The 12,828-nt window shown below is 39.5% G+C and overlaps 1 protein-coding gene and 1 long non-coding RNA gene across 2 annotated transcripts; both read left to right on the forward strand.

The window, feature by feature from the left end:
• The first annotated feature begins 451 nt into the window (after nucleotides 1-451).
• On the forward strand, nucleotides 452-1,246 carry LOC107180440. The gene is made up of 3 exons (XR_001511204.2): nucleotides 452-648; nucleotides 753-846; nucleotides 1,109-1,246. It is a non-coding gene; the product is annotated as an uncharacterized LOC107180440 (long non-coding RNA).
• A 3,805-nt stretch (nucleotides 1,247-5,051) lies between these two features.
• Nucleotides 5,052-5,981, forward strand: LOC102970741 (olfactory receptor-like protein OLF3). Its single transcript, XM_007090898.1, has one exon. The coding sequence runs from the start codon at nucleotides 5,052-5,054 to the stop codon at nucleotides 5,979-5,981; it is 930 nt and encodes a 309-aa protein (XP_007090960.1).
• Nucleotides 5,982-12,828: the final 6,847 nt, after the last annotated feature.

Below are 12,828 nucleotides of genomic sequence, written 5' to 3' on the forward strand. Positions count from 1 at the left end.
TTTGGGTTTAACTACACTGCTGGCCACTCAAGATTTTACCTCTGCCTTTGATGTGATTATCGCGTGGCCTGGAAATGTAGCCCACCTTTTATGTTAGTGTGATAGGAACTATTTACTCAAGCAGAGGGGGGATGTGTTGGCAGTACTCATAAGTACTCACCACTACAGATAATCGAGTCCAAGTTCCCTGTGGGAGGCAGATCAGAAGGGACAAATCTCCCCACTGAGACCAGACTCATGCCCGCAGCCCAGGATCCCTTGTTGGGATTCATCTTTTCCTTGTTAGGGATAGTCTTTTGGTTGAACAAAACTGTACTTAGATTTAATCTTTGTTTGCAAGCTGACTTTAAACAGTTAGCACATACCTTTATCCATTTCTGATATTAGATTGTTTTTGTTTCCATTAGTGTCCGTAATCATAGCCCTTCATTTTTTCTTAAGGGAGAAAGAAATGACTCCCTGCCATGGACCCCCTCTTGCACTCATCACCATATCAGACACAAAGTAGAAGCTTGATCATCTTTCCGAGTTTGTGAAAGAGGCTGGCTAATCACGTACTACAAGAGAGTTTGTAAATGAGGGAGATGTGCTTTGTTCCTCCTTGTCCTGTTGTGGCCGTGACCTGGAGGACAGACTGCAACATCACGGGTAAGTGCCAGGCCCCTCCTCAGCTCCGCCATGACTCTGAGGTGGTGGGATTAAAGGCAGAAGGAACTGAGTCCTCTTGATATGTCTCCTGATTTTTATGTTAGGTGAATCCACAGCCTTTCAACAGGATCTATCACTGCACTGCACATGGGGTCATGCTGTGCACAGGAGCACAAGGGATGTACCCCGAGTTATCAGGTAATCCCGTTTACCTGCGGACCCCTCCTCTGGCTAGTCACTTCGCCTCCTTTGCCACCTGCCAATAATGGGCCAAAATTCAGAGTATTATTGTGATGATTATTATATATTGTATTGTATTATGTTGTATTGTGTTATATTACTTATTAGATATGTAGAGTATTTAGTCTAATTTGGTATAGAGTAAGAAATAAATAAATAGTTCAGATCAACTTGATACAGACACAAGTGCAGTTATGGTTTTTAATTCTTCTCTTAACAGTCTTCCCAGCCAGTGAAGTTTTGCACTCTAGATGAGCAGGAGTGTTTCAAGAGCTTGTTTTTTTCCCAGCATCTGCCACCAAAAGAATAGATAAGATTGAGAAGATTTTGTAAAACTTAATGATTCACAGGGCAATTGACTTAGGTAAGTTATCTGAAATAATTTTACAATAAGATTTACTTTTACATATCGCCTTTTATTTTAAGTTTTTAATTAAAAAATGTTTATTGTTGATAGAGAGAGAGAGAATGGGGGAGGGGCAAGGAGAGAGGGAAACAGAGGATCTGAAGTGGGCCCTGCGCTGAGAGCAGCTGAGGGCAGAGAGACCAACACGGGGATCGAACCCACCAACCGCGAGATCATGACCTGAGCCAAAGTTGGAGACTCAACTGACTGAACCATTCAGGTGTCCTAACACATCACTTCTTAAATATATCAAATATATTTTACTAAAAAAAAAAAAAGCAAAATCATTTATACAAATTATGTATCACTCAGAAATGTGCTTGCCTGACGACATTACTGAGCAAGCATAACATGGCTTTAATGACAAATGACCTCATTTTGGGTGTGTTTGGAGATAGGCAGGAAAACGCTACTAGTTTTGTAATTGTTTGATTTAAAAAAAAATTAAAAAAAATTTTTTTTAATGTTTATTTATTTTTGACAGAGAGACAGAACATGAGCAGGGGAGGGGCAGAGAGAGAGGGAGACACAGAATCCGAAGCAGGTTCCGGGCTCCAAGCTGTCAGCACGGAGCCTGACATGGGGCTCAAACTCACAAACACGTGAGATCATGACCTGAGCTGAAGCCGGATGCTTAACCGACTGAGCCACCCAGGTGCCCCTGTAATTGTTTGATTTAAAAAAAAACACACACACATTCAAGTCCTGGTTATAGGAGTGCAGACAACATACGTGAATCTAGCATTACCCGGCCCCTTCACGTTCACGCAGCCTGCATGCATGTGCACACCTCTGATGTACCTAGAAGAGTGGCTGTGTCAGGGTTACCTCTGAGCCCTGGGAAGACAGGACTGAAGAAAGGTGATCTGGAATCAGTCTAACATACAATGCGGTTCAAGTCACTGGTGTTGCTTTAAAGGACACGTTACAATAGAAATACATCTTGGAAACAAGCCATCACACTTTGGTATGTTTCAGGTTTTATTGTGATTTATACAGTTGTTTGGTTTATTTTGTGAAATCCTAACACAAAGCAGCAAGCATGAAATAACTATTACTTTCTTCATTTACATTTTCAGCAATTCTTGAAATGTATAAATATATATACAGATGTGTAGAAAGAGAGAGGGAGGTATAATTCTCTTCTAAAACTGCAGATTTTCAGATGTCAGAGAGAGAGCTGTGTGAAGTGTGTTCTCTTTAGCTATTGGTGAATCTCTAAAAAGCATTGGAGTGCTAAAAATACATTTACGTAAGGATAGGAAAGTATTGTAAACATACCAGTCCGTACTTTGATCAGGGCTTTCATGACTAGGACATTTTCTAACCAGTATAATGACAGTAGTTTTTAACTCAATGTAAAATATGGCAAAATGAAAAGAAGCTAATGTACAAATAGGTGTGGTGCAACAGAAATTACAAACAAAGGAACACAAAAAAATTAAGCCTATGCTATTGGTTTTTAGCCATGAGGCTGAACAACCTGTGAATTTTAAACATTCTGGAAAAATATCATTCTTGATTATGACCTACTTATTTGTCATGAAGATTTTTAATCCCTTATTTTGTTACACAGTGAGGAGCTTTACTTACATTGTGAATTTCTTTCTTTCTTTTTTTTTTTTTTTTTACTTTTTATTTATTTTTGAGACAGAGAGAGACAGAGCATGAACAAGGGAGGGTCAGAGACAGAGGGAGATACAGAATTTGAAACAGGCTCCAGGCTCTGAGCTGTCAGCCCAGAGCCTGACACAGGGCTCGAACCCACAAACTGTGAGATCATGACCTGAGCTGAAGTCTGACGTTTAAGCAACTGAGCCACCCAGGCGCCCCTACATTGTGAATTTCTTTGCCAGTCTTGTAGCTAAGTATCTTGTTCCAGTTAATTCTGGCGTGAGTGACTGGAAGCTTCCAGGGCAAAGCCTTGCATGGATTTCTCACATTGTTTGATCATTTCCTCTGATTTCTTTTTAACACTCTATTTCTGAAAGCTCGGTTTTTAAGAAATCCCTTGGCATTTCTGGTCTTATTCAGAACAATACTTAATCCTGTATATTTTAGGACTAACAGTCTGAATGTTGCTATCTTCATGGCAATGAACCTTAATCTTAAGTCTCCCAGCCACCTGTGTTATAAGTGTTATGATCTCTAATAATTATTCTAAGTTTTTAAGCTGAAAATGGAAGTTTTTGATAAATTCAGTTGGAGTCTGCTATCTATAGTTATAGCATGAATAGCAAAGGAGCCATTGGGGTGATAATATTTCATGTGGATCCTTCGTGTCCTGTCACAGGATGGTCTCTAAGACTTCAGACTTCCATCTGTATACTTTAGATATGGATCACTACTTTCTTTTTGTAAGTGAGCAAAAGAAAAGAAACAAGAAATTTTGGTTTTGGGTCAAAAAATTACTGCCTATGTCCTCATGTTCTATAATTAACACCTGATTTTTTATCCTTCTATCTTCATGGGTAAGGACTCATCAATGGTGTATTGAGAAATGAATGAGCTGTTCCTTCCTTGAGAAAACATCGTTGTTGAGTAACAACCTCATATCATGAAACAAGTTATTAAATTCCACTTGAGGGGCATGGGAGATGAATTTTAGCAACTATATATACTTTCTTTTCATGAAACAACTGATTATTTATTTATTTTGAAATGAGAGGGGGTGGGGGAAGAGAGAGCATCCAAGCAGACTCTATGTTGTTAGCACAGACTCCTACACGGGGCTTAAACCCATGAACCATGAGATCATGACCTGAGCTGAAATCAAGAGTTGGATGCTTAACCAACTTAGCCATCCAGGTGCCCCAACAACACCTGACTTTTTTGATTTTTTAATTTTTAACATTTATTTATTTTTGAAAGAGAGAGAGAGAGCGCACGCACGCACAAGCAGGGGAGGGGCAGAGAGGGAGATGGAGACACAGATTCCGAAGCAGGTTCCAGGCTCTGAGCTGTCAGCCCAGAGCTCAGTGCAGGGATAAAACTCACAAACTGCGAGATCATGACCTGAGCCAAAGTCAGAATCTCAACCGACTGAGTCACCCAAGTGCCCCTAACAACACCTGATTTTTAAAGTTGTCCATCTTGGGTTGATCTCACCCATCGCAGTCACTGGTGTGAGGTAGGTGGAGAGGAGACCTTCCACTTGGCAATGTCAAAAGGGCAAGGTCAAGCAAATAAGTTCAAAATAATTTGTTAATGAAAATATAAGAATATTATTTACAACATCCAGGGTTTCATGGATACATTCCCCTGAGGAGGGGTAAGTAGGATGTGTCTGACATATCTAGAGAGGAAACCCAATAAACAAAAGGAAGTTAAGTGGGACTGGACATCAATCAGAATTCAGAAAAATATCTTTCATATGAACCAAAAAATTTCTCACCAAAAAGACATGAATTCTCTATAATACCTACTAAATGGAATAGGATTTTAAGTCTAAACACTTCATTAATTTCCTTCCCCCATTTAAGAGCAGATGTTTGGGAGGAGAAATTACATTCCAATAAATTGAATTCCAAGAATGTAACTTCTTTTCTCCTTGATTTACAGCTGCACAGCTGGATCCCATTGTGCTCCTCATATGGATGTGTTCAAGCAGAGTGTGGATGACGATTTGGCTGAGATGTTCTAGAAGAACTTAAGTTCAGATGGGTAAGCTCTCCATATGGTCTAAAAGCCACTTTCCAATCCTGAATTTTCATAATTTGTTTTTTCAACATCTTTAGAGTTTGGTCCTCAGAAACTCATGGGCCAGGAAAATAAAACCCAGACATGGGTGAGGGAGTTCATTCTGCTTGGGTTGTCCAGTGATTGGAAGATGCAAGTCTTCCTCTTTGTCCTGGTCCTGACCATGTACTTGGTGACTCTGGTGGGAAATGTTCTCATTCTTCTTCTGATCAGACTGGACAGCAGGCTTCATAACCCCATGTACTTCTTCCTTAGTGTTTTATCCTTTGTGGACCTTTGTTATTCAAACAGTTTTGCCCCACAAATGCTGGCCCACCTGCTCTCAGCCCGGAAGTCCATCCCATTCTACAGCTGTGTGCTCCAGCTCTACATCTCCCTGGCCCTGGGTGGGTCTGAGTTCTTCCTGCTGGGAGCCATGGCCTATGACCGCTATGTGGCTGTGTGCCACCCACTACACTACACAGTCATCATGCATGGACAGCTGTGTCTGGGGCTGGCTGCTGGCTGCTTGGTGGTTGGTTTCACCAATTCACTGATGGAAACAATCATTACCTTCCGGCTTCCCCTGTGTCACAGTGTTATCAATCACTTTGCCTGTGAGACCTTAGCAGTGCTACGGCTAGCCTGTGTGGATGTCTCCTTCAACAAGGTCATGGTGGCCATCTCAGGATTTCTGGTGATCATGCTTCCCTGTTTCCTGGTTCTGTTCTCCTACGTTCGTATAGTTGCTGCCATTCTGAATATTCGTTCTGCTCAGGGACGTAGCAAAGCCTTTGGGACGTGTGCCTCCCACCTCACTGTGGTTTGTATGTGCTTTGGGGCTACCATTTTCACCTACCTGGGGCCACGGTCAGCCTCCTCAGAGGAAGAGGAGAAGATGGTTGCTCTATTCTATGCTCTGGTGGCACCTATGCTGAACCCCATGATCTACAGCTTGAGGAATAAGGAAGTTATGGCTGCTCTCCAAAAGGTTCTAGAGAAATTCTGAGATAAAGAGTAAAGATTATAAGCATTTCTTGTTATCTATCATCAAAACCAAAAAGGAGATCAGCTGAGGTAGACAGGACTCCCATACTTAAACTAAAGTTGACTAATATGCCCTTGCATTTGGAGAAAGCATACTTCTACCTGAGTAATGAATTTCCTTATATAGGCCAATGCCAGATAATTCACATGTCAGTGATCCACGAGAGGGCCTCTCCTTAGATTGTCTTCTCTCAGGTATCCAGTGGTATTTAGACTTCTTCTGCCCATTTTTTATTTTATTAGTATATTAATGTATAAAGAAATGATCTGCAGCTCCATCCAGCAGACCTGGCATGGAATGGATAAAGAGACAAATGCCACCTATGAGGTCTGTTTTACCTGTGGAACAAAATGGAGGATGTCTGTTCTTTCTACATGACAAGATTCCATTTATTTGTAGAACAGCCTTATTTGCCCCAGGATAATTACAAATGGCTTCTTTAACTCTTTCTCAAATGATGTCAGTTTTAGAACTTTCAACACTTAATTTGTGCCTTAATATAGAGTGTGATATGATATTCTGAAATAAATAATATACGACACAATATTTGTTCACACCAGTATGTTGGCTCTCATCTGCTTTTCAAGAATCAAATCTGCTTGTAATATGCCAAATATCTGTGGCTTCACTACAGTTTTGGTTTCTAATTGTAGCAAAATATATATAAAACATAAAATTTACCAATGTAACCATTTTAAGGGTACAATTCAGTGACATTACTTTCCCAAACATCACTATTATTTCCAAAATTATTCATAGCTGTAGTTTTTTATTTAACTAATTCCCAAGACCTGTTTCCTATAAACTGTTTACAAAATCTCCATACCCATGGAACTCTGATTTTTTAAAAACTAAACTGAAGATATGTATATTTAGCTCTGCTAATTGTTATTATTGATTTTCACATGTCACACCAACTCACCAAGAATATTTTGAATCTTGATTCTCAAAGGTATTCTAGGAGTTTACTTTCTCTTTCTGTTTCATAGACATTATAAACAGAAACAGTTATAAAAAGAATTACCAAGTGGTACATTTTAACTAGATATCACTGTGAACCTATTTCCATATTGAAAACCTTTATTGAGCACATTTTGTGTATGCTTTTAAATCTACTTTAAAATAAATTATTCAAGCATATTTTAATCATTTTATCTAGAAGGGTATAATAAGGCTTTGTCAAATACCTTTTTAACTGTTATATTCTGGTCCTTGCCTGCTGTTGCATATAAGTGTGCTAAATTTACATAATAACAATTATTTTTAAAAAACGTTTATTTTTGAGAGAGAAAGAGAGAGTGAGCAAGGGAGGGGCAGAGAGATGGAGAGAGAGAATCCCAAGCAGGCTCTGCTGACAGCAGAGAGCCCAATGTGGGGCTTGAACTCACAAACTGAGATCATGACCTGAGCTGAAGTTGGATGCTTAACTGACTGAGCCACCCAGGGGCCCCTACATAATAATAATTCTTGATGCTCTGAGCTCCATCTGATATTATCTAAAAGTGGGGTCTATTCTTGTACTTCCTATGCCCATATCTTGAGCATCCCCAGACATGTTTATATGTAACCTGAAGGTCTTTAGATTGTGCTAAATCCTAGGTCCTCCAGAACCCCTGCAAGGATGGGTGTCAGGTGAAGTAAAAACCTACCTCCCATATCACAACCAATGCCTATGCCTCTAGACTCATCTTTTAGTAACAAAATGTCTTCAGTTTCTCAAGAGCATGTTCTTCAAAGCACAGCTGTGAGATCCCCAGTGAATCTAGTTCCATCTTTTATGCTAGAGCTCTATACATTTCTTGATGAAATAAGGGAGAGGGGAAAGGAGGGAGGGAAAAGACTGGCAAGTGGTCAGCCATCGCCTGGAATGATTGAACATGACATTAGTACAGAGTAAGTCGACTATAGTGAAATTGTTTTCCAAGGGAAAATCAAAGACGAAGTCTGGGTATCTGTTTCTGTGACACTGAACATCCCATGGCAGCAAAGACATTCCTCTGACATTCTTTGATGCTCACAGAATGGTCTATCCAGCCTTCCTTGAAGACATCTAGTAAGCAACAGATGCTGTATTAGTTTGCTAGGGCTCCCATAACAAAACATCACAGACAGAGTGGCTTAAGCAACAGAAATTTATTTTCCTGCAGTTTTAGAGGCTGAAGGTCCAAGATCAAGGCATTGACAGCGTTGTTCCTGTGGTGGCCTCTCTCCTTGGCTTGCAGATGCCTGTCTCCTTATTGTGCCCTCACATGGTCTTTCCTCTGCATGTGCACGTCTGTGTCCTAATCTTCTCTCTTTTTTTAAATTTATTTTTGAAGGAGAGAGAGAGAGTGTGAGTGAAGGAGGGGCAGAGAGAGAGGGAGACACAGAATCTAAAGCAGGCTCCAGGATCCAAGCTGTCAACACAGAGCCTGACATGGGGCTTGAACCCACAAACTGTGAGACCATGACCTGGGCCCAAGCTGGACGCCTAACTGACTGAGCCACCCAGGCACCCCCTAATCTTCTTTTCTTTTTTTAATTTATTAAAAAAAATTTTTAATATATATTTTTGAGAGACAGAGATAGAGCATAAGCAGGAGAGGGGCAGAGAGAGAGAGGGAGACACAGAATCCGAAGCAGGTTCCAGACTCTGAGCTGTCAGCACAGAGCCTGATGCAGGGCTTGAACTCACAAACCACGAGATCATGACCCGAGCTGAACCGACTGAGCTACCCAGGTACCCCTAATCTTCTCCTCTTATAAGGACACCAGTAACATCGTATTAAGGCCTGTATATATGACCTCATTGATCTTAATTACATTTTTAAAGGCCTTATCTCCAAATACAGTCACATTGTGAGGTACTATGGGCTAGGAATGTAACATATGAATTTTGGTGGGACAGTTAAGGCCATAACAAATGCTAGCCCCACATTCTGATTTATCAGCCTATCAGCTCTGGTCTAACCACAACTACCAATATATTGCATTGTAAAAAAACAAAACAAAACAAAAACAACAACACCACCTTTTTATTTCAACCCACCAACCTATCAATATTGAAAGCAAAGTTAGCAAGGCCATGAAGGTGGCCTCTCATGACATTATTTGTTCTTAATGAACTTCAGTTTGTTCCTAATGAGTGCTAACAACAGGCTAGTAAAAGCTCACAAACAATGCTTGATAGTTAATCCTAGAATTTTTCCACGTTAATATGCCTGTGTTTTAAAATCCATCCTCCTGATAATTTGGAAATTTTTAAATAAAAATACTCTACATTTGTTTGTCCTTAACTTCCTGGTATGGGTCCTATTCTCACAGATTATGAAAAGGGGCTATGAAACAGCATATACTAGTTTTCTAGAACCTTAGCATAAAATTCAGGATCTGGATGAATGCAATTAATTTAAAATAGCTAGTTCGTTCTTTTGTGCATCATAGGAAGGAATCATTTTCTTGTGCTGCTTTTTCTTTCCTTTATTACATGAAGGTCATTTCATTTGATGAAAAGATTAGCCTAACATTTTGTCTCACCCCTTTTATCTGTGCATTAATATCAGGTCATTTTCTCTAAAGGTAGGCCTGTTTTTTTCTTGGGTCTTTTACTTGAAATACCACTAACTACTCAAATTATTTGCTTTGTTTTTAGCATTTTAAGTCATACTTTACTTAGTTTTCCCATCATTAATTGTAATCCATGAAAACGTCACTTAAATAAAGGAGAAACTGATTCTCTGGATTAAAGGGTCTCACCATATACCTACCTATAAATTAAAGAGAAGTGAAAAAAAACCCTATAGATGTATTGGTGAAATAATTGAATTTCAAGTATAATGAAAGTTTATAAAGATCTAGAATGTAAACAAAACAAAAGGGCCACTTAGAAAATGTTAAACTAGTGTATTTTCTATTATTGTGTAACAAATTACTACAAATTTAGCAGCTGAAAACCACACAATTTATCATCTCAAAGTTTCTGTTGGTTGGAAAGTCCAGGCACAGCATAAACGCATTGTCTGTTCAGGATCTGACTCAGGTCACAGCGTCGGCTGGAGCTATGATCTCATCTGAGATTCAGGGTCCTTTTCCAAGCTCACTTGTTGTTGGAAGAATTCATTTTCTTGCAGCTGTCTGACTGAGGGACCCATTATCTTGATTGTCATTAGGTGGTGACCGTTTATAATAGTTTATAATAAGCTCTGGGAGGCCACCTTGATGGCCTTCCTACACGTGTTGGTCCTGTCACAGCATGGCAGTTTGCTTCGTAAAAGATCTACAGAAGAATCTCTGCTGTTCTGAAGCTCTCCCAGGAAAGCCTGGACACCTTTAAAAGGTGCACCTGATTAGGTCAGGCTCACCCAGAATAATCTTTCTTTTGAGTAGACAGAATTAAACTGAGTAGGGGCATCTTCAAAATCCCCTTTTCTATGTAGTGAACCATTATCACATGAGTGAAATTGCATCATATTAATAATCAAGGGAAGAGGACTCTACAGGGCACCAAGAGGTGGGAATCCTGGGTGCCAGATTAGAAGTCAGGTTGGCTAGAATTAGTCTTTGCAATATTAGATGACAGTAGTTGATGGAAAAATATCTATTTATAGAATCCTGAGAGTAAATGTTAGTAAAGAAAAACTCTCTACTAAATGGAAGCATTATTCACTATTTTAAAATAGGATTTATTGTTTAGAGCAGTTTTAGGTTCATGGTAACATTGAGCAGAAGACACAGAGATTCCCCCATATCTTCCCTGTCCCCTCACGGACATAATTTCATTATCAACACAACCCGCCAGAATGGGGCATTTGTTATGAACCTATATTGACACATCATTGTCCCGAATCCGTAGTTTCCATTAGGGTCCACTTTGGCGTAGTACATTATATGGATTTGGACAAATTTATGATGACTTGTCAGCTCTTAAAGTATTATACAGAGTAGTTTCACTGATTTAGAAATCCTCCATACTCCATCTTTTCATCCGTCTCTCCCCACCCCCATCCCTGACAACCATTGATTTTCTGCCATCTCCATAGTTTTGTCTTTTCTAAAATGTCATATACAGTAAAACCTTGGTTTGTGAGCAACTTACTCTGCGAGGGTTCCACAAGACGAGCAAACATTTCTAATAAATATTAACTTGATAAACAGAGCGTTGTCTTGCAATGGGAGCAGTCTGTGACACTGAATGTCAACCACTGAGCCAATAGTTCTTGAAATTCACTTTGGTGTAGAAGCTCTTTGGATTTCAAGCATATTTCCGGAACAAATTATGCTTGCAAACCAAGGTTTTACTGTACTTGGAATCATACAGTATGTAGCCTTTCCAGACTGACTTCTTTCACTTAGTAATAATACATTTATGTTTTTTCCATATCTTTTCATTTCTTTTTGGAACTGAATAATATTCTAAATATTCTGGGTTTTTTTATGTTTTATTTATTTTTGAGACAGAGAGAGACAGAGCATGAGCAGGGGAAGGGCAGAGAGAGAGGGAGACACAGAATCTGAAACAGGACCAGGCTCTGAGCTGTCAGCACAGAGCCCGATGTGGGGCTTGAACTCACGGACCGTGAGATCATGACCTTAGCTGAAGTTGGACTCTCAACCGACAAAGCTACCCAGGCGCCCCTATTCCAAATATTCTGAATAATAATTTGGAACTGAATAATTGCATGTACCAGTTTATTTATCCATTTGCCTACTAAAGAACATCTTGCTTGCTTTCATATTTTGGCAATTAGGAATAAAGCTGCTATAAACATTTGTGTGCAGGTTTTTGTGTGGATATAAGTTTTTGCCTCCTTTGGTAAATACCAAGAAGCACGATTACTAGATTGTATGAAAAGAATATTTACCTTTGTAAGAAGTCTCCCAACTGTTTCCAAAGTGGCTGCACCATTTTGCATTCGCACCAGCAGTGAATGAGGATTTCTGTTGTTCCATATCCTCACCAGCATTTGGTATTGTTCATATTCTGGATCTTGGCCATCTTAATAGGTCTGTAGTGGCATCTCATTGTTGTTTCAATTTGCATTTCCCTAATGACATGTGTTGCAAAGTATCTTTTCAAAGCTTATTTTCCATCTGTGTCTTTTCTTTGATGAGGTGTCTGTGAGGGTCTTTGGCCCATTTTTTAATTGAGTTGTTGGTTTTCTAACTGTTGAGTTTTAAGCGCTCCTTGTACATTTTGGGTAACAGTTCTTCATCAGATGTGTCTTTTGCAGCAAGTTTCTCTCAGCTTGTGGCTTGGTCTCTAATTCTCTTGACATCATTCATTTTTAAATAGTGACAAATACATATTTATGAATGCAAGAACTCAAAATTATTACCCATTCCTCCTGCATTAAGACTATAATGTGGGGCGCCTGGGTGGCTCAGTCGGTTCAGTGTCTGACTCTTGATTTGGTTCAGATCATGATCTCACAGTTTGTGAGATCAGGCCCCATGTTGCACTCTGCGCTGGCAGAGAGAGTGTGTTTGGGATTCTCTCTCTCCCCCTCTCTTTCTGCTTCTCCCAGACTCGCACGTGCACGCTCTCTCTCAAAAATAAATAAATAAATTAAATAAATAAATAAATAAATAAATAAATAAACATTTTTTAAAAAGACTATAACAGTTAAAATGAAAAAACATGAAAGCAACTTCAGGTTACAAAAAATGGCTTAAAAATAAAACCAGGGACATGGAGGTGAAGTTGTGATAGAACAGGCAACAAGCCAGAACCTTCTAAGTGTAAAATTAAGTTTCCAAAACTGTAATTCCATGTGTTGAGAGTGAAGAACTAAAGACCAGGGTGGTAAGTATAGAATGAAGCTGCTACCCC

The sequence above is a fragment of the Panthera tigris genome, chromosome A2 (genome assembly GCF_018350195.1).
Source record: "Panthera tigris isolate Pti1 chromosome A2, P.tigris_Pti1_mat1.1, whole genome shotgun sequence".
In the NCBI taxonomy this organism is placed as follows: Eukaryota; Metazoa; Chordata; class Mammalia; order Carnivora; family Felidae; genus Panthera; species Panthera tigris.